Here is a 22,288-nt window from a genome sequence, read left to right as displayed (position 1 = left end):
AAGGAAGCATGAAAGTACTGAGTAATATAATGATAATACAATGAGCAGAACCTTCATGTTATCCACGCATAATATAATTTCCATTTAACATTGATGGTTTTTTTCATCATTTGTCAGAAAGTTTTTAATAAGAAAATATTTTAATGAAATCTATATTACAGGTTGAACCTCTCTAGTTTGGCATGATAAGTACTTGAGTGGTGCTGACCAAAATAATTTGCAGAAAAACAGGTGATCGATGTTGTCTAGCAGCATTACCAACACTTCCACTGCATACTGGGGCCTTATAAGACATTTAGGAGTACATTAGAACTAAACAGCAGCGTAGAACATTGAGAGCCAGGACTGGTGGCTGTAAACAATCTGTATAGGTTCATGGGAAACTTGGCCCATTATAAGTGGATATCCAGCTAACTAAAATCACGTCAGACTGCAGATCTGACTGGGTAAGAGTGCCAAAATAGCGAGTTTCAACCTGTACTATGATTAAACTAATTTTACAAAATAAGACATATTATGAAAATTTTACTTGTACCTAGGGACTCATAACAATACATTTTGAAATGTCCTTGCTACTTTTATTCTTTCATGGATATGCTAAATTTGAACAGATTAACTTGTAGTGGAATTTCTTGTCGTACGTTCCTCCATTCCAGTTACAGAACACTTTGGGGGTGACTTTTTTGCAAATATACTGTAACACTCTGGCTGGAATTTTCAAAAGAATTTAAGGGAGCTAAGCATCTAAGACTTTCCATGGGATTTGGATACCTTAGTATATTGGACTGTTTGGAAAATCAGTTTCCCTTCTTTATAATCTTCTAGTTCTCTACAGTCTTCTGAAAGTTTATTAATTAGCTATACGATTAATATATTTTTCTTACTATAGGGCAATATCCTGAAGTTGTTATTGAGGGCTTGATTCTGCCATCCTTACATTTGATAACTCCTTATTTCCACTCTTTTCGGTGGGATGTCTCCTACAGGCTCAGCCCCTGATACAGTACTGTGCAACCTAAAGGTGGCAGAATTGAGCTCCCCCTCCAACTTATTCTGGGAAAATCCCCATTGAGGTTAATAGAAATTTTGTTGTCCACGACCTTCAATGCTTAGACCACAGTTCATAATGAAGTACAAAGTGGCAACATTCTCTTTTTAATTCTCAAATTTTTTTCTGTCATGACAGGAGAGCACTCAATTTGGGAATACTTCGAGACCCTGGATCAGAGGTTGAAGACAGACAATATCAAATAGATCTTCAGTCTATCAATATTGGTACTGCACAGTGGGATCAGTTGAAACCTGAGAAGGACAGTGGTAAAGGAGGTGTGCTAACAGAGAGTGAAAGAAATTCTCAGAACCCAGCGCTTGAATGGAATATGGCCAGTAGGTAGGAAATCATTCAATTTTTGTGTCTTTTGGGAAAAAACCATTGGGAATACAGTCTACAGTATGTCTGAACAAACTATTCTTTTACAGTTTCTGCTTTGAACAGTAAATATTGTTTGTGAAAAAGAGTTTTGAATTTTACATTTAAAACTGTTTTTTGTGTTGTTACAATTTTTCCATGTGTCCATTTCCATTAGGAATTGCTTTTTTGAATGACTGATTATATGGCCATAAAAAATAACTCCAGGTTAAGACTTAGCATTCATGTTTTTAATTTAGGAACAACAGTTTTTGTTTTGTGTCCTTTGGTGTTATTTTTTTAAACAAAGTTTGAATAAAGCAACTTAGATGTCTCTAAATTAGGGAAGTACAAAGTAGGTTTTTTTCTGTTAACCCTAAATGTTTTTTGTACTTTTGTGAAGGAGAACAGCTGTATTGGTAGAATGACATATTTAAGCACATTTGTCCATAAAGTGAACTGTAAGATATGGAAAAGAGGCTTCCAGCTGAAAGAGGTATAGCAGTTTCTTCTGGATTGCCCATTGGGAGACTTCTATTTGGCTCACTTGCTAAAATTGCTGCCAGTGGAGTTAAAGGATCTTGTTCATTTCTGGATAATAATGAGCCCAGAATGAGATGGGGACAATTTGCTGTATGGTAAATTCAGGCTAAATGAAGCTACACATAGTAGATACAGCATAAACAAGTTTTACTGTTATTTTAAATTTAAAAAGCGATATGTTGATTACTCTGAATTAAATAGTCATAACAGGTGTGTTGCATTCTACGTATTTCTATTTGCAAACATCTGGAAGATGATAAATAATAGTCAGCATGGATTTGTAAAGAACAAACGTCAAACCAACCTAATAGCTTTCTTGGGTATGTCTGTACTTATGGGGGGAGGGGTCAGCACACTTCAATCAATCTTCCAGAGATGGATTTTGCCGAGTCAGTGAAGATACAGCAAAATCAATCTCATTGGGCTTGGCTGTCAACCCTGGTTCTCCATGCTGCTGTGTGGAGTAAGGGACGTCAGTGCGAGCCCAAAAAGCCCCATTCTACACCAGGGAACAAAGTCTATTGATACATTGATTCTACCTACGTTAATAGTATGGCTATAATTGTATATCTGGGATCGACTTTGATCCCTAGTGTAGACCAGGTCTTCCGACAGGATAACAAGCCTTGTGGATAAGGGGGAGGTGGTAGATGTGGTATACCTAGACTTTATGGAAGCATTTGACACAGTCTCTCATGACCTTATAAGTGAACTAGGGAAATACAACTTAGACCAGGCTATTATCAAGTGGTATTTAATTAGTTGGATAACCATTTCCAGAGAGTAGTTTTCAGTGGTTCACAGTCAGGCTGGAGGGGCATAGCAAGTGGGTTCCTCAGGAATCACTTTTGGGACCAATTTTTTTCAAAATCTTTATCAACAATTTAGATAATGTCATAGAGAGTATGCTTATGAAGTTTGTAGGTGATTCCAAGCTGGACTGCAAATGCTTTGGAGGGTGGGATTAAAACTCAAAATGATCTGGACAAACTGGAGAAGTGGTCCGAAGTAAATAGGATTACATTCAATAGGGACAAATGAAAAGCACTGAACATAGGGAGGAACAATCAGTTTCACATACACAAAATGGGAAATGACTGTCTAGGAAGGAGTATTGCAGAAAGGGATATAGGGCTCATAGTGGACTACAAGCTGAATATGAGTCAACACTGTTGAAAAACAAAACCATAATTCTGGGCTGTATTACCAGGAGTGTTGTAAGTGAGACAGAAGAAGTAATCCTTTTCTACTTTGTGCTGATTAGTCCACAGCTGTAGACTGTATTCAGTTCTAGGTGCTACATTTCAGGAAAGATACAGAGAAATTAGAGAAGGTCCAGAGAAGAGCATTTGAAATGATTAAACGTGTAGACAACATTATCTGTGACGGAAGACTGAAAGAACTATGTTTGTTGAATGTGGAAAAGAGAAAATGAGAAGGGACATAACAGCTTTCAAGTACCTAAAAAGTTGTTACAAGGAAGAGGGACAAAAATTATTCTCCTTAACTTCTGAGAATAAGACAAGAAGCAATGTGTTTAAATTGCAGCAAGGGAGGTTTAGCTTGGACAATGGGAAAAGCTTGCTAACACTCCAGATTGCTAAGAATTGGTAAATTGCCTAAGGAGCTTGTGGAGTTTCCATCACTGTGGATTTTTAAGAACAGGAATAGCCTAAATGGTGCTGGGTCCTGCCATGAGTGCAGGGGGCAGGACTTGAAGACCTTTCAAGGTTCCTTCTGGTTCTAGTGTTTTATGGTTCTGTAACTGTAATGGCTGATTTACAGTTTGCAATTCATACTGAGATGAATTTATTTTCTTATGAATGACCGTGTTACAGTGTGTACTTTCAATAAACTATGATGTAGGCAGAGTCTACCCTCAGGGAAATTTATTGATTTCCATTGTGTTGTATACATATGACTTAGGGTAGAATTTTAATATGATATTTGAGAATCAAAACTTTGGAAATACCTAAAAAATAGATCAAAAAAGAGCTACAGCAGAAAAGTGAAGAGATGAAATAATGGATGTGTATTGAGAAAAGTTTTGTTTGTTTATTTACTCTGACTTTTTATGTCTAAATTGTTGTCAAGATCAGGATTAAATCTCTCTTGAAAATGTGAAAATGATTAGAGAGGCAAGATGGGTGAGGTAACATTTTTAGAGAACTTGTCTTTCTCACCAGGAGAATTTGGTCCAGTAAAAGATACCACTTCACCCACTTTGTCCCTCTAAAATCTTGAAACTAACACAGCTACAACAACAACTGTATTCATGCAAATTATTAGATGGACCAAAGATAGCTGAGTAGGGATTAGAATACTAGATAGGAAGAAAGGGAAGACAATGTGACACAAGCATGGCATAGTTCAAGCTCTACCTTCATTCTCTCACCAATATTTTTCATGGATCTGAGAGTGCTGAGACAGTAGGAAAAGTACTGTAGGCATCTGTCCCATAGGCATTTAGTCTGCCCCACCCCAGACCAGTTATATCACAGCTGCATAGAGCATTCTGGAACTCCTGTGGTTTATTTTGAAGTTCTTAAGGTTTATGCATGGGAGTAAAGGAAGGTGGTGTGTTCACCAGACACGAGTGGTCACAGGTCATTTTGAAGTATTTGTGTTTGAAAAGGCCAGTTTGTCCAATCTTAAAGACAATTTTGTTTCAAGCAAAACTTCCAAGTTTTTCAAACTTCTATGGAAGTTGTCGAAACCATAGTCACTGCATAAATGGCTTTCTGGGTCTCAAAATACAGGTTCTTCCCCAGTGGGGAGGGCGGTTTCTCAAAGACAATGAAGAGGGATAGGAGAAAATAGAGTTCCATTTTTTTAAATAGTGGAATTCAAGAGGATGTCTAGAAAAAATTAAAAGCCATAGCAAACGGAGAAGAGTCAGGAATGGGCAGAATGATCAAATTGTTATTAGTGGTGAAGTGATGAAAGACTGCAGAAGTAGATGAGGACAGTCTGCTTGAGTATAAGGGATAATCAAGGACAGGTGCTTGAGGAATACTGAAAAGATGGGAGGAGGAGAAAGAAAAAGCTACAGTGAAAGTAATGATGAAGGAACAGTTGCAAACTACCAGAGATTCAGTAATAATATCTGCTGGTTATTCATTTATGAGGTATCATAGCTGCTCTCCTGTCTTGTGGAAACGTTAATTTTACTAGTAAAATTAAAATTAAAACTAGAGTGGTTTTCTTATGCTAGGTCCTTACATTGAAATAATTTCCCAGGCCTGGTTGGGGATGTGATGTTAGAACTGCATGGGAAACCCCCAGCCCCTCTTCTCACAAATGGTGCTGTCCAATGTCACTTCTTAAAGGGCAAGATTAGGACTCCAAAAGACATCCTAATTGGTCAGAATGGCTTCCTCAAAGTGAGCCACATGAGGCAATTGCCTCAGTTCTTCCCACAACTGACAGGCATCAGTACAATCAGCAGGCTTTGGTTTGAGTCATTTGCAGGGTGACCATCCACCCTGTATTGGGCAGGAAGGTCCCGTATTTGGGGCACCAAAAAGGCATCCCTACTTACTTTTTAAAGGGGACGAATTGTCCCGTATTTGGGCCCTTTCCCCCCACCACCTGCTGCTGGTGGAAGTCACTTCCCCAAGCCTCAGGGAAGAGGGGAGAGCGTGGGCAGCTGCTGCTTGCCCGGGGCTCCCAGGAAGGCTGGCAGCTGCTGCTTCCCGAGGATTCCAGGGCAGAGTCAGAAGCTGCCACTTCCCTGGCTGCAGCTTCCCCCGGCTCCCAGGGAGCGCTGAGGGCTGCTGCTTTCCTGGTTTTCCCAGGGCGGCTGGCAGGTGCCACTTCCCCAGGGCTCTGGGGCAGGGCTGGGGACTGCTGCTTCTCCTATGCTCCCCGGGAGGCTGGCAGCTGCGGCTTTCCCAGAACTCCGGGGCAGGGCTGACAGCTGCCGTTTCCCTGGGTTCCGAGGAGCGCTGGAGGCTGTGGCTTCCCCGGGGCTCTCGGGGTGTGCCGCCAGCTTCTGCCTCCTTCCTGGCTCCCCAGGGCTTGCCGGAGCTGGGAGAAGCCACCCCTTCCCCTATATTTACCTGTCCTGTATTTGGGAAAGGGAGATGTGGTCTCCCTAGTCTTTTGAGTACATTCTTTGACCATGATAGGGATTCCTAAAACAGTACTATAATTACAGGATAAAGCCGTTTCATAACTGCTAGAACTTCCTTACATCTTGAACAAAACTGAGTGTTTTCATTTTAACTTGCATTCAATAACAGTGTGTGTTTTTTCTGTGAAAAAGTTTTTAACTAATATTTAATGTGTCATTTTAATTGTCTGAATTGATTTTTTTCTTTGAGTTATGCAGCACTGCTAGGTTAATTTTATTATGTATTTGTTTAATAAAGAGTACTTGGTATGTGAATTTGCTTCTCAGTTTGGTTTAATCTTACATACATGTACCACAGTTCATTTCCAGTATGTTCACATTTTTGCTTTTTACTTGGCAATCAGTTTTGCTGCATCTGGCTTTATTTTACGATCTGTGGAAGTGATGTTCTGAGAACTGGAAGAACCTGTACTGATGTCTCCCATGTGCTATGATATTTCCAGCATGCACCAAGAGAATGGCTGCACAGTGTTACACATGGTGCTTAGTGTTTCCAGGGTGATGTTTATCTTGACATTTCCTGCCAACGTCATGGAGACTTTATTCTTTGTGTCAGTTGTGCTACTATTTTGTTTCTTAATTCTTTATAAGTTATATTTATATGTTCAGCCTCAAATATAAGGAATGGCTCTTTTGAGGATTTTTGGATTAGTTTTATGGTTTTGGTTTAAATACATTTGATTTCACTTATTTAGTCCCAGTGCTCTGGTTACTAGGTTAATGTTTCTTCTTCTGGAGCAGTGTATCGTAATCATTTCATTACTTTTGATGTCGAGCTGATATATGCATGTTAAAGTACAGAATCAGCTCTATGGCTTTTTTTCCTCCCTAATAACATTGTTTATTAAGATAACTGGTAGAAGAGAATTGCAGAAAAGCTACTCTACTTTTATTTTCCAAGTGTGTGTTCCAGCTTCCAGCATTTGAATTGTATTATCATAAATATATTGATCTTTGTCATTTTTAATCAAATCCTAGAACAGATGCTGCCAACGCTGTTCATTCACACTGGAAGAAAGACAGGAGGCCGTGGATGCTGGTTAGGCTGAAGCTTTACCCGCTTATAATATCTGGCAGTACCTGGCAACAAATTGTACGCTATAGAGAGAAAGAGGTCAGCTGCTGGTGGCTGAGCCAGACATAGGACCCCCCCAATATGCAGTTCCACAGGAGCAAGGGAGAGGAGGGAGGTCCACTACTCACTGTTGAGGCACAGGAGCCCCAAGCCCACCTTATGCAGCTCCCATATGAGGGATGCATTCCTTCACATCCTTTTCCTAACCATTTTATCTAATAACTACATTCCTTCCACACTGTATGCTGCACTAGACATCTGCCACAAATTTTGTGTGTAAAGTAGCAACACTGTAACATAATCCCTCAACTCCACCCTGTCATATCCCAGACCAGCTGTGCGGATGGTGGAAAAAAAAAAAACCATCTTGCTCCTACAAGTGGCTGTGAATGAAAAGTTAAACCTTACTGAGAAAAATGGAAAGGAACCTCTTGAGCAAATGAACTGAAAAAGTGCAATTAGGCAGTCCAAAAAGAAAAGCAGCTAGCAAAACCCACAAAAACTAACAGAAGAATTTTAAAAGGAAGCCTGCCAAAAATTAGTGGGGCCTCTGGATGATCAAGGTGCTAAAGAATCATTCAAGGAAGACAAGGCTTTTGCACAGAAGCTATTTTTTTCATCAGTCTGCATGCAGAGGATGTGAACAAGAGTCCCATGCCTCAGTCATTCTAGTTCAGTTACCAATCTGAGGAACTGTCCCAGAGGTTTTTGAACAAATGGATTAATTAAACAGTAATAAATCACAAAGGGCAATTGCAATTCAACCAAGAGTTTTGAAGGAACTGAAATATGAAATTGCAGAACTAGCAACTATGCTATGTAACCTATCACTTATATCAGTCTGAGGTTAATGATGGATAGCTAATCTAATGCAGTTTTTTTTTAAAGGGCTTCAGTGGTGATTATGACAATTATGGCCCAGTAGGCCTAAATTCGGTATCAGGTAAATAGCTTGAAATGGTGGGTAAGATCAGAATTCTCACACATATAAATGAAAATGATACATTGGAGCAGAGTCAAGAGCTTTGTAGAGAGATATCATGCTTCATGACACAGTAAGAATTTTTGAGGTAGTGAACAAACATGGACAGACATGAGCAAGTTGATGTAGTGTATTTTCACAAAGCCTTTGATATTTTTCTATCCTTAAGCAAACTAAACAATCATAGGGTAAGGGAAGGATCCTCTCATGGACTGGTAAGTGATTGAAAGATGGGAAACAAAGGGTGGAAATAAGTGGTCAGTTGTCACGGTGGAAGAGGTGGGTTTGTCCAAGGATTTGCACTGGGCTTGGTGCTGTTTTACATATTCCTTAATTATCTAGATAGGGATATGACAAAATTTGTCAGTAACATAAAATTACTCAATATAGTTAAGTCCAAAGGTGACTGAAGAGTTACAAAGGGACCTTGCAGAACTGGGTGACTGGGCAACAAAATGGTAGATGTAATTCAGTGTTGATAAATGCAAAGAGACGCACTTTGGCAAACATAATCCCAACTATACGTACAAAGTGATGGAATTTGTTACCACTCAAGAAAGAGATCTTGGAGTAGGCATGGATATTTTTAGAAAATATCTTCTCAAAGTGTAGTGGAAGTCAAAAAGGCTAGTAGAATATTAGGGAGCATTAGGAAGAGGATAGCTAGTCAGACAGAAAATAAAATGCTGCTATGTATAGCCACTATATATATATATCTCCATGGCATGCCCAAGCCTTGAGTAATGCATGCAGTTTTAAAAAAAGTACAAAGCACACGATTAGGGATATGAAACAGCTTTCATATGAGGAGAGCTGAAAAAGACTGGAACTGTTCAGCTTGAAAAATAGATGACTATGGAGAGATTGATTGATAATTAATTTTGAATGGTGGAGAGAAAGCGATTTAAGGAGGTGGCATTTACCCCTTCACTTAGCACAAGAACTGGTCACCCAAAGAAATTAATAAGCAGCAATTTTGAAGTACTTCAGCATTCAACTCACCTCCTGTGGAACTTGTCAGTGGATGTTGTGAGAGTCAGAAATATGACCAGGTTAAAAAAAGAATTAAATTATTTCATAGAGAATATGTCTACCAGTGGCTATTAGCCAAGATGGTTAAAGGTGCAACTTCATGCTCTGGGTATCCCAAATCCTCTGACTGCCAGGAGCTGACTGGATGACATGGGATTTATTACTTGCTAAAACTGATAAAATTAATAACTGATTAAAGTATCTGGTGCCAGCTCTGTCAGAAGACATGATACTGTGGTAGGTGGACCATTAATCATACAGATTTCAGTGGGCATGGTTTTTCTTCTTGTTTTAAATATTTCCATTTTTAAAATGTTTCAATATAACAAAAACCTTTCTGAATATAAAACTTTAGAATGCTTTTAATGTAATAGTAAATGAAACTTTGAAGAACATCGTACACAAAGCAAATACTGCGACTTTTTTAGCTTTTCACCACTTCTGTTTGAATGTTAAATTTCTGGTACTGTGTATTAAGATTTTGCAATTATGAAAAAAATTTTCTCTTAAACTGTGAATGTTATAATTTACAAGAAAAAATGAGGTTATTTGCAAAGCAAGAAGAAATTAGCATGATAATCATTAGGGCTCTGTCTTTGTCACAGAAAACACAAATTCCATGACCTCTATGATTTCTAGTGTGGCCTGTGCAGCTGGCCTGGGGTTCTCCTAAGCATCTCAGGAAGCCCCAGAGCCAGTTGTACTGGTGCTACTGGGGTGGTCTCAGTCCCCCGTCTTCCAGGAGCAGGAATTTGAGGGGGGTGCTCAGGTATGTCAGCTGGAGTGTGGAGTGGTGCTTACCAGGGGTGAGGTTCCCCAGAAGGATAACAGGAATTCCCCTCGCAACAGGCACTGCCCCCCTGAGACTCCATTGTCCATGAATCCCAGCCAATTGGAGCTGTAGAACCGGGGCTGGGGGTGGAATGGAGGCTGCACACAGAGGTAAGAGCTTGAGGTTGCCATTTCCCAGGAACTAGGCAGAGAAACTGCCCAGTCCTGCCAACCCCCTCCGAGCACCCACATCATACCACAGGCAGTAACCCCCCAGGCACCCACAGGGCCCCTGAGCCAAAGCCCCTCTCAACACCCTTGGACCAGTGCTCATCCCCTACCCCTCAGCACTCATGCTGTTCCCTGAGGATTTTCCCTCCAAACGCCCATGGAGCACCCCAGGCTATCCTTCCAGCACCCACCAGTGCCACCTCAAGCATCCACACTGCCCCCTCTGGTGGCTCACCCAAATACCTATGGAGCACCTCAGGCCACTCCTACAGCACCCAAAGCACCCCAGGGTTAGCCACGTCCCCCTTGTTTAAATCAGGGTTATATAGGAAAACTCATGGGCCATGAATTTCTGTTTACTCCTTGGGACTTGTCCAAGATGTGTTCTAAAAGTATCCGTGATTAAATCAGAGCCTTAGTAATGAATAAATATGTCTAAAATATTCAAGTGTCCAGAAATACGGTGTAACATTAGTACTTCCAGTGCCACCAGAAGTCACTAAAATCCATTCAGAGCAAGTCATACAAATTTTGGTAGACTAACTTCACTCAGAAATAGCTCTCTAAATACTCTGTGTAATGAGGGTCAGGCATCATAACACTTCCAAATGTGAAATGTTTATATTGCATTATAGATGTTATTAAAAGTTCTCTAATGGTTCAATATAAAGAAAAAATATCCTGGAAATAGTTAGACAGTTCTAATAAGTTTGTGCAAATGAAATGTAGGGAGCTGGGAATACTTAACGAAAAAAGACATTTTCTTGATTGAAAACTGCTTTTTCAGCTTGTAGCCCTCCTCTCTCTGCCTCCTTTCAGTGGAAGAAATAACAGCCCTGAAAGAAATAAAGAAATATATCCTCTCTCGAGGCCTCACTCCTGTCCTCATGCAATCCTTCTGCAACATCCAGCAGTAACTTCCGCTTCCTGCATCCCAAATAAACTGTTTAAAAACCCTGAGGTTAAAGGCATTACTGCTGTGGGTGGTAATGAGCCGAGTGTGGCAATGTACTTACTGCATTTCAGTTTGGTCCTTGGCAGACTATTTGGAATGAACTTCCTGGGACTCTTGGCTTGTGTGTCAGGGAGCCAAGGATCTATCATCCCACACAGAACAAAATGCTACTCGTTGTTTGTGAGAGCCCTCTGAGATGACTTTTACAATTTTTCTTTGGGCCTTATGTAGATCTTGCACCAAAAGTAGCTCTGTACTTTTATGAAATTTTTAAAAGCAAATATATAACATTTTGTTCAATCCTAATAATAAGTGATGCTTCAGTAATAAATAAAATTAAAAAACATGATTAGGAGAGGTATGGTATATGTCTTAGATATTATTTGTGTAACCTTTCTGCCAGGTGGAGGCAACAGCAACCAGGGCTGGGATCAATATCTAGGGGTTTCTCATCAATTCTTCTGCTGCCACTAGAGCTCCAGCAGCTGGAGCCCAGGGTCACTTAAATCGCTGATAGAGCACTAAAATGAGGGCTGGTTGTCCCCAGCTCCATCCCCTCCCGTTGCCTAGGGATCCAGCAAGTCTATCAGTCCTCCTGTCCTAGACTGAATGGGGCAGAATCTTCTGCCTCATGTTTTTGATTTCTACAACCAAAAATTCCTTCACTGTGCCTTTATGTGCTCTCTCATCATACATTACTCACAGTGGTACTCCTTGGTCAGTGAGGGCCAAGGTTTCCAAGATATGTCTCTGTGACTTCAGCTGCCACAGGTGTGGTTAGGGAGGAGAAGGCACTTTTCTCCACCATCTGAGTACTTGTTCTGCCTGGCTGTCCTGCCAGCCACCTTTCCAGTCACCATCAGCCACTGTTCCACTTATCTCATTCTTCTCTGCTCTCACCAGCCTCCTGCTACTACTTGCCTCTTTTCTGGGACTTCTGCAGGTCAGTCTGTTCAGATTTCATCCCAGTCTTAACGTTTATCAACTCTTAGTGGGAGGAAATGATGTCACAGAGAGGTAGCCGTGTTAGTCTGTATCTCCACAAAACAAAAAAGCAATTATAGAATCACAGAATACTAGGACTGGAAGGGACCTCCAGAGGCCATCGAGTCCAGCCCCCTGCCCTCATGGCAGGACCAAGTGCTGTCTAAACCATCCCTGATAGACATCTATCTAACCTGTTCTTCAATATCTCCAGCGATGGAGATTCCACATCCTCCCTTGGCAATTTATTCCACTGCGTGACCACCCTGAACTTTTTCCTAATGTCCAGCCTAAATCTCCCTTGCTGCAGTTTAAGCCCATTGCCTCTTGTTTTATCCTCAGAGGCCAAGAAGAACAAGTTTTCTCCCTCTTCCTTATGACACCCTTTTAGATTCCTGAAAACCACTATCATGTCCCCCCTCAATCTTTTGTTTTCCAAACTAAACAAGCCCAATTCTTTTAGCCTTTCTTCATAGGTCACATTCTCTAGCCCTTTAATCATTCTTGTCTCTCTTTTCTGGACGCTCTCTAATTTCTCCACATCTTTCTTGAACTGCAGTGCCCAGAAATGTTATGTAGCAATAATTATTTAAAAAATAATTTAAAGATTTTAAATTATTTTGTTAATCTTTGAAGTGCTACATGATTGCTTTTTTGTTTTGTCCCACTATAAGTGATTTCAATTCTATGGAGCAGTTAAAATAGCAAACAACTCCTAATGGAGCTTATTTAGCTCTAGCTTTGGACAGTGAGGAGGAACAGGTTAAACTAGATCTGGGAGCCTTAGGAAGAGTGTGCTTCCTAGCTGATACACCTGTCCCCGCCCCTCTGACTTTCACAGGGTACTGGCATTTGAGCTCCTGGCTTAGCGAGATCCTTTCAAATGAGAATGATCCCCTTCTTTAGGATAAATTAAGCATAGTTCTTCTCCCCTGTTCTCAAAAATAAAGACAGTAATGTTGATAACATTTGCGTTTAAATTTCCCACACTGCAGGAGATTTCCCTAACTGCTGGATCATGGGTTAATTTTAGAGCGACCATATCTCCCTGTCCTAAATATGGGAGGGAGATAACGGGGGAGGGGCAGCTCCTCTCAAGTCCTCCAAGCCCTGGGGAGCTGGGAAGGAGGCAGCAGCTGCTCGCCCTCCCTGGGCCACAGCAGCCCTCAATGCTCCCAGGAGCCCTGAGGAAGCAGCAGGGATGGGCCAGCCATAGTGCTTCCCTCCCACCTTCCCTGAGCCTTCAGTGGCAGGGATGGGGCAGTGACGTCGCTTCACCCCCCACTTCCCTGAGCCCCAAGGAAGGAGCAAGGACAGGGCAGCCATGGCACTCCTCCCCCGCCCCTCCGCCTTCCCCTAGTCCCGGGGAAGCAGCAGGGACAGGGCAGTGACCCATACTCCGCCAGGGAAGGGGAAGGTAGGCTAACTTATGGGGTCCCTGCTCTCTAGCCAGCAGCTGCTGGCAGAAAATAAGGGACAAGTAATCCCTTTCCTAAAATAAGTAGGGACACCTTTTTGGCATCCCAAATATGAGACCATCCCACCAAAAATGAGACTGATGGTCACCTTAGTTATTTTGGTGTGGAAACCTCTTTGATTGAAGCTGTTCCACTTTACATAAATAAATGCTCATTAGAGCAGGGACTTGAACTTGGCTTTCCTACATCCTAGCTTAGTGCCCTACTGCAAGGCTTATATAGTCATTTTCACTCTCTTTAGCCGCGTCTACACGTGCAGGCTACTTCAAAGTAGCCGCGCCAACTTCGAAATAGCGTCCGCCACATCTACACATGGCAAGTGCTATTTCGAAGTTGACATTGACATAAGGCGACGAGAAGTCGAAGTCGCTATCCTCATGAGGAGATGGAAATAGCGCCCTACTTCGACGTTGAACGTCGAAGTAGGGCACGTGTAGCCGATCCACGTCCCGCAACATCGAAATAGCCGGGTCCACCATGGTGGCCATCAGCTGAGGGGTTGAGACGCTCTCTCCAGCCCAAGCTCTATGGTCGCCGCGTGCAGCAGCCCCTTAAAGCTCCCCGCCCCCTGCCTTCCTGTGCAGGAAGCTGAGAGAGCATGCAGGCGGCAGCACAGCCACGTGGCCAGCCTGCATGCCTCCCTGCAGCCCAGAGACACCCCCCCGCCGCTGCGATGGCCGCCCGCCAGCCCTCCAAGCGCCCCCAGGGCACCCCCCCGCCAAGGGGAGCCAGGGCTCCCAGGCTGGCAGCCAGCTGGGGAAGAGGCAGCGGGGCCCCTCCTGGACAGAGGCCGAGATCCAAGACCTGCTGGGGCTCTGGAGCGAGGAGGAGGTGCTCCAGGTAATGGGGAGCAAGAGGCGGAACGCGGATGCGTTCGCTCGGCTGGCCGAAGGCCTGGCCACCCGGGGTCACCCTGCCCGCACTCCTGACCACGTCAGGAGTAAGGTCAAGGAGCTGCGGCAGGGTTACGCCCAGTCCCGGGATGCGGCCAGCCAATCTGGGGCCGCCCCCACCACTTGCCCCTTTTACAGGGAGCTCAGGTCCATCCTGGGCCCCCGGTACACCTCCTCCCCACCCCGGCCACTCTTGACACCTCGGCCGACGAGCCCCAGCAGGCCCCGGAGGCGGAGTCCGCCCCGGAGGCAAGCCCCGCACCCCAGGGCCCCCCCAGGAGCCCATCCCTGGGATGCCAGAGGAGGAGGAGGGAGAATCTTCCTACAGCGGTGGGGGGCTGCAGATCATCGTGGCTTCCCGGAGCTCCAGCAGGGCGTCCGCCCACAGGGTGTCCCCCGACCGTGGGAGCAGACCATCAGGTATGTACCCCCCCCGGTGCACACCCTCGGGGTTGAGGGGCGGGAACAACAGACATGACCAGGGCCTTCCACATGCCCAGATGACCATGGCCCTAAGGACAGCAGTGGCATGTCCCTCAGAAGAGTGCATCAGCCCCTGCCCCCTCAGCAGGACAGTGCCATGCCCCATCCCTGGGGATGGGGGGAGCGGAACCTGGGGTCCCCCGGGGGGATGGGGTGGGACACCCATCATCAGCAGCAGCATCTCACGGGGATGGGGAACCAGCAGCAGAGGGGTGGGGGACAAGGGCCACAGCTCGGGAGCCACACTAATGGCTGTCTCCACTCTTCTTCCCCCCCGTGTCCCTCAGCTGCACCATCGGAGGGCCCGGAGAGCGCCGGCAAGGGCCCCGGTGGGCTCTCCGGGACCACTGACACATCACTGCAGGCCAGCCCCTCGGCGGAGCACCGACCAGCCCCAGGGCGGGGCCGACGGCGGACCCAGCACCACCACTAGCCAGCGACAGACCCCCAGCTGCTGGCGATCCTCCGGCGGCAGCTGGAGGTCTCGGAGCAGCGCCTGCAGGTGGACGAGCAGTGCCTCCAACTGCAGGAGCAGGCGCTGGCCTGGCGCCAGGAGGCATGGGGGGCCTTTATGCGCACTTTTGAGTACATCGCGGACTACCTGGCCCCCCATGCCACGCTGGCCGCCACTCTGCCCGCCCTTCCTGCTCCACCCGCCGCTCCACCCACTGTCCCACCACCGTCCGCCACCGAGGGGCCTTCCGCCGAGGGGGACCTGGGGCCTGCTGACACCCGCCGGCCGTATCTGCCAGTTCACCTGGCCCCCAGCCAGCCTCGGCCAGGGCTGAAGCCGAGGCGAGGGTTGCACCCGCCAACCCCCAGCGCTGGACATTTAGGGGGTGCGGGGCCCAGGACGTGCCCCCCCCTTGTACATATTCCCTTTATGTTGTATATAGTTTGTACTAGACCCCTGTTGTTTTATGATAACTGCCCCCCCATGTAAATAGTTCTCCCCTTCCTTGTGTTCCACTGTTTGTTTATCATATAATGATATATAATATATTTGTAGTAATAATATAATAAGAGAATTCACCGTTTTGTGGTTTCACAAACAACAGGTCTATTTTTATTTGCAAGAAAAGTGGGGGGGGGGTGCTCTTGGGTGCTCTGTGGTGTGGGCATAGGGGCAGGGAGTGTTGTGGAGGATGGGGGGGTGCAGTGGGGGGCCTGCCAGCGTTCACCCCGCAGCCTGTTCGAAATGGGCCTGCAAGGCCTCCCAGACCCGGATCCCCTCGGGGTCCACCTGGTGATTGGGGGCAGCGGGTGGCTGCACTCCAGCCCTGCCAGCCTCCACAGCCCAGCCCTGAAAGAATGCCTCCCCCTTGCTCTCCACCAGGTTGTGGAGTGCGCTGCTCGCGCCCACAATCTGGGGGATGTTGGTGGGGCCTGCATCAAGGCGGGTGAGGAGACACCTCCGGCGCCCTTTGAGGCGGCCAAATGTGCGCTCAACCACCTGGCACGCGTGGTTCAAGTGCGTGTTGAAGCGCTCCTGGCTGGCTGTGAGATGGCCCATGTAAGGGTGCATGAGCCAGGGCCAGAGGGGGTACGCTGCGTCTGTGACGACGCAGAGGGGCATGGTGGTGTCCCCCACAGGGATCTCCCGCTGGGGGATGTAGGTCCCCGCCTCCAGCCAGCGGCACAGGCCTGAATTCCTGAATACTCAGGCGTCGTGGGTGCTGCCAGGCCAGCCAACATAAATGTCCAGGAAGTGGCCCCAGCTGTCCACCAAGGCCTGGAGGACCACCGAATGGTAGCCCTTCCTGTTCAGGAAGCGTCCTCCGCTGTGCTCCGGAGCTCGGATGGGGATATGGGTCCCATCCAGAGCCCTGAAGCAATTTGGGAAGTCCAGGGTGGCAAACCCCGCGATGGCGGCATCTGGGTCCCCAAGCCTCACGAGCCTGTGGAGGAGCAGGGCATTGATGGCGCGGACGACCTGCAGGGGAAGGACATGGCAGAGCACCAATGAGGGGTGTTCAGGGTGTGTCTGGCCCTACCCCCCCAGGGCTCCCCTCCCTTCCCCCCCCCCGCCAGGGCTCCCCTCCCCTCCACCCCCAGGGCTGCCTCCCCCTCTCTGTGGGTCCTCTTACCTCCATGAGGACACCCCCGACGGTGGCCTTGCCGACGCCAAACTGCTGCCCCACGGATCGGTAGTTGTCTGGAGTGGCCAGCTTCCAGACAGCGAAGCCGACCCGTTTCTCCACGCTGAGGGCACGCCTCATGGCGGTGTCCTGGTGCCTCGGTGCAGGGGTGAGTCACTGGCAGAGCTCCAGAAATGTCTGCCGGCTCATACGAAAGTTCTGGAGCCAGCGGTGGTCGTCCCACTTGCCGAGCACCAGCCACTCCCACCAGTCGGTGCTGGTGGGGTAGCTCCACAGCTGGCGGTGTGTGCGGCGGGGGGGGCGGGGGTGTGGAGGGCAGCAGGGTCTGGGGTTGCTTCCTCCTCCTTTGGGGGCAGCTCCTCTTCTGTGACTAAAAGGTGATCAGCTGCCTCCTGCATGGCATTGAGCAGGGCGAGCACTGCTCCTGCAGGGGTGGCTGGATGGACCTCTGGCTGCTGCTGCTGCTGGGGGTCCATAACTGCTTCGCCGAGGTGTGCATGCCTATGGCTCTGCAAACCGCGTGCTGTGCAGGCTGAATGTGTCTGGGAGGGGCTCTTTAAAGGAGCGGCTAGCTGTTGCCCCGGAAGTGCTAGTCTGCCCTGTGATCCTGTCTGCAGCTGTTCCTGGCACCCTTATTTCGATGTGCGCCGCTTTGGCGTGTAGACGCTCCTCTGCGGCGCCTACTTCGATGTGGTGCTGCCCAACGTCGACGTTGAATGTCGACGGCACCAGCCCTGGAGGACGTGTAGACGTTATTCATCGAAATAGCTTATTTTGATGTCGCTATTTGTGATTCGCTGTGAATTGCCACAGTGAATGACAGAATCTAAATAAACCAAACTATCTTCATTTTCCGTTCAGACAACTATTTAGTGAACTTGATGTGAATTCACAAATAGCTTCAGATTAAGCAAAACTGAATTTCTTGACCAATAAGCTATCACTATTTCACTTATCTGTCTTGAATCAGTAGATTTAGGATATGCTGAAGTACGACCTAAACAGGAATGAAAACTAAGAAAAAGTTGATGAAAATGTGTGTAAACAAATAATACGAAGAGCAAGTAACTGAGGTAAAGGAAGTAAAATAGGGACAGAACAAAGGAAATCAGTACACTGAGAAAGAAGTGCAAAGGGAAAACAGTGGGAAATTTTTTAAAAGATTGAGTTCTGTTGAAATAAGTAAGCTCATGCATGTCACCATTCTCTGCAATTAGGGCTTACGAATTTATGCCTGGCCTGTATCTCACACCTGTATGAACAATTCCATCTTCGCTATAGGAGTCACTGCTGTGAGGGTTACAGCATGGATTGAATTGTAATAAAATTTAAAGCCAATGTTCTCAAAGTTGACTGTCTAAATTTAAGCTCTGTCTAGGTCCTCACATTCAGGCTATGTCTGATTCTATGTTAATTCTTTCTACATACCATGCCTAGCATGTGGTCTTTCTAATCCACCATCACAATTAAATTTCTTGCCATCATTTTGCATATTGATTAGTGAAACAACTTTTTGTCTGGTCCCGCAAAAACGTAGTGTTGCGCCACTCAGCAACACTCAAAATACTGCTCCTCAAAAATACTGCTGCAAATCATTGTCTTGGTCGTTGCTCTAAGTTTGTCAGGTCTCTCTTTGCACAAGATCTATCTTCTCTATCATACCAAACACAAGCAATTTATTTTCACCCTGAAGGCACTTAATTGCCTATCCCTGCCCTACCTCTTGTCTGTCATTCACCCTCAAGATGTTGATTTCCTCTCTGGCCCAAAATGCCAGCCTCCTTCATGCAAGTGGTAAATTTTTGAGCAAGCCTGGTCGTGCTTACTCCCATGCTGCCCATTGTGCTTGAGAGGAGCTTCCAATAAACTTGCACAAAACCACCTTAATATCCTCTTTCAAAGTCCCACTTTTAAATCTGTTTTGGGTTGATGCCTCCCAACAGCTTGACAATAGCTAAACTGGTGCTGTGCTCCTACGGTAGTCTGTTGTGCTGATTAATACTATGTGGTTGTTTCCTTGTATTCCCCTGTGTCCATCAGCCATATCTTGTTTTATACTTTTATTGTAAACTATGGAGTGGGGACCATCTCTTTGTTCTGTGTCTGTGCATCACCTTATTCAATGAAGTCCTTGTTTACAATTGGGACTTCTAAGTATACTCAGATATTGCCTTACTTCAGCAGCAAGGAGTCAGTATAAGGCAGTAGTGTATCTTACCACAACAGTTTTATTGCCTCAGATCCTTATGTTAGCATATGGTCTTTAACGCATACTGTACTTTTAAAGTGTAGATGATCGATATTTTAATGTCTCTGAAAGTACTTAAAAAGACATAAATATATAACAGATGCATAAGTGGACCTTGGAATGAATACACTCTGGACATAGAAACATCATTACATCCTTCACAATAAAGCTTTTTCATGAGCTCATGTGGTGTACACCTGTGTCAAGTTAGCAGTGAATTTAGGTGCAGTGTGTAAGACTTACTAATTCCAACAATGGAACTTGCTTCTTTGTTCATTTTATTTTTACATCCTCTTCTCCCCAAGTGTGTTGTGTTTGGCTTTTGTTTACATTTACAGTTGTTTTGCTAATACTTGATTTAATGCCTTTTCAGATTTACCACATGCTGTTAATTGATGACCAAGGACACGAACATCATTTGATAGGCAAAGTTGTACAAATAATGTAGAGCAGTTGGATGTATATGGCATTTAAAGAAAATATTAAGCAGTCTTGAACCTGTGCTACATAAAGAAAATCCTTTAAAAATCAATAGGGTGGTGCACCCACGAAATCAAGTATCACATTTAAGAATAACAGAGAGGAAGCAGTGCTAGTTGACTACTTCAGCTACTTGTAGTCAAGTGCTACTTGACTGCTTCGCATTTAAGAAGTGAGACTATTTATTGGTCATAATTTATCTTTGAATTCCTTGCTTTTCCCTTATATCAGAGGTGTGCACACTGAAGGGGCGCAATATTTCAAAAGGGGGGTGCAGCACAGTTGGGTCCACCTCTCCCCTGTGGGGGCCCTCTGCTGCCTCCCCATAGCTTCTGTGTACTGCTGTGATGTGCTCGTGTGCTGTGTTGCCTGCCTCCCTGCCAGCAATGGGACAGCTTCATTTCCGGTTCCCCACCCGCCTACCTCGTTGCCTCCCTGCAGTCTCTCTTGGCTCAGCTGCCTGCCTCCCAGCCCCCCACAGTCTCTGCCATCATCTCTGGTCTCCCCCTGGCCTCATATTTTGTAGAGGCATCTGAGTGAGGGTAAGAGATATGTGCTTTTATCAGCACAGCCTCTTGTTTGAGCTTCCCGAAAGAGTGCTGGCTTTTTTTTCCCCTTACATGCAACTAAGTTGATCATTTGTTTAGTTCTTTTGTTTACTTTAAAAGGCTGCCCAGGAGGGCTGGAAAGGGGTTGGGGCAGGGTCTTCAAACAGCAAGGAGGTGTTGGTGGTGGATTTATTTTCTTTCTCCTAAGCTGGGTTGGGGTCTTGAAACAAGAGGTGGGGATGTGAAGGGTAACAAGAAGGGTTTCTACATACACGTTAACAAGAAGAGGGTTATCAGGGAAGGTGTGGGGCTGTTATTGGATGAGAGAGGTAACTTAGTGAGAGATGATGTAAGAAAAACTGAAGTACTCAATGCTCTTTTTGCCTCAATATTCACAGACAAGGACAGTGCCCACACTACGATGCTAGACAATACAATATGGGAAGGTGGAGGGCAGCCCTCAGAGAGGAAGGAACAAGTTAAGAGCTACTTAGAAAAACTACTATACTATGGCCCCTTTTTGTCTCGAGAGATGGTGGTTAGCAGTGTCGGTGACGGTCTGTGGACAGTGTTTAAGTCTGCAGCTTCTCGTGGCTTATCCATCCAATATTGGATTGGCATGGTCGATTGCAATAACTGCATGTCAGTCTATTTCCAAATTCTTGAGTCTTAGAGTTTTTCCTTCTAAGATGAATTTCTTTTGTGCGCCTTTCACATATACTATTGAAGGATGATTTACCCTGTCATAGCAATCATCACCAGGTGTTTTGATCTGCTGATGTATATTCCCAGGATTTTGGACTGATGTTGAATTCTTTCATGGCGTTTTTTCATCTTAAATTTGGTCTTCCTCTTGTTCTCAACCCACGACAGTTCACCAAAGAGGGTTTCTTTGGGAAGATGTTTGTCACCTATTCTTCTCACATGACCAAGCCATCATAGTCTTCTGCTGTTGAAGATCACTATGAGGCTGGGTATGCCAGATCTTGACAGGCCATCTGCATTTGAAACATTATCTTGCCAGTTGATATTCATAATTCTGCAGAGGCAGCGAAGGTGGAAGCTGTTCAGTTTTTTCTCCTGGTTCGAGTAGGCAGTCCATGCGGCAGAACCATATAGCAGGATACTCAGCACATATGCCTGATAGATTAGTATCTTTGTTTTCAATGTCATTTTAGGATTGTTCCATGCTCGTTTAATATGTCTGACAAAAATTGAAGCTGCCTTCCCAATTTTGATGTTCAGTTCTTCGTCCATGGATATGTTTGTGGTGACAGTAGATCCAAAGTAGCAGCATTGTTGAACCACATCTAATGGGCTGTTATCCATAATGACATTGGGTCGCTGAGGTATACCTTCAGTAAATACAACAGTTTTCTTCATGCTTACGTCAAGGGAAAATAATTTGCGGGCTCTGGATGGAGAATCCATCAGTGACTGTAGAGTGTCCTCATTATGAGTGACAAGAGCTGCATCATGTGTAAAGAGGAGTTCCCTGGTGAGGACTTTCTTGACCTTAGTTTTGGCCTTGAGTCTTGCCAGGTTGTAGAGAGAGCCATCTGATCTTGCGTGGAGAAATATATCACTGTGTGAGTTTTGAAATGCTCAATTTAGTAGAACTGAGCAGAATATGCCAAAGAGGGTAGGGGCAAGAACACACCCTTGTTTGACTCTGCTGTTCATTGTGAATGGTTCTACTGTAGATCCATCGTATTGCACTGTTGCTGTCATGTTTTTGTGAAAGGACTATACAGATCTATTGACTGTGTCAAATGCCTTTGTTAAGTCCACAAATGTTATAAATAGTGGCTTTCCTTGTTCTCTGCATTTTTCCTGTAGTTGTTGGAGTGAGAAAATCATATCCATTGTTGACTTGCCAGCCCTGAAGCCCCATTGTATTTCTGGATAGACTCTATCTCCAAGTTTTTGCAGGCATTTGAGTA

At 45.3% G+C, this 22,288-nt stretch overlaps 1 protein-coding gene across 7 annotated transcripts in view; it reads left to right on the top strand.

Moving 5' to 3' along the window:
• Positions 1-22,288, top strand: part of VPS13B (vacuolar protein sorting 13 homolog B) — a 903,527-nt gene that overhangs the window by 630,285 nt on the left and 250,954 nt on the right. For all 7 annotated transcript variants that reach the window (XR_012644370.1, XM_074986872.1, XM_074986870.1 and 4 more), the window contains one exon: positions 1,187-1,390. Coding sequence is in view for 6 of the 7 variants with exons in the window: in XM_074986872.1 (XP_074842973.1) it covers positions 1,187-1,390 (204 nt within the window). In the remaining variant the exon portion in view is untranslated. The remainder of the gene's footprint in view (positions 1-1,186; positions 1,391-22,288) is intronic.

The sequence above is a fragment of the Carettochelys insculpta genome, chromosome 2 (genome assembly GCF_033958435.1).
Source record: "Carettochelys insculpta isolate YL-2023 chromosome 2, ASM3395843v1, whole genome shotgun sequence".
NCBI lineage: Eukaryota > Metazoa > Chordata > Testudines > Carettochelyidae > Carettochelys > Carettochelys insculpta.
Note: the sequence above shows the minus strand (reverse complement) of the source record. Positions and strands in the feature narration are given on the sequence as shown.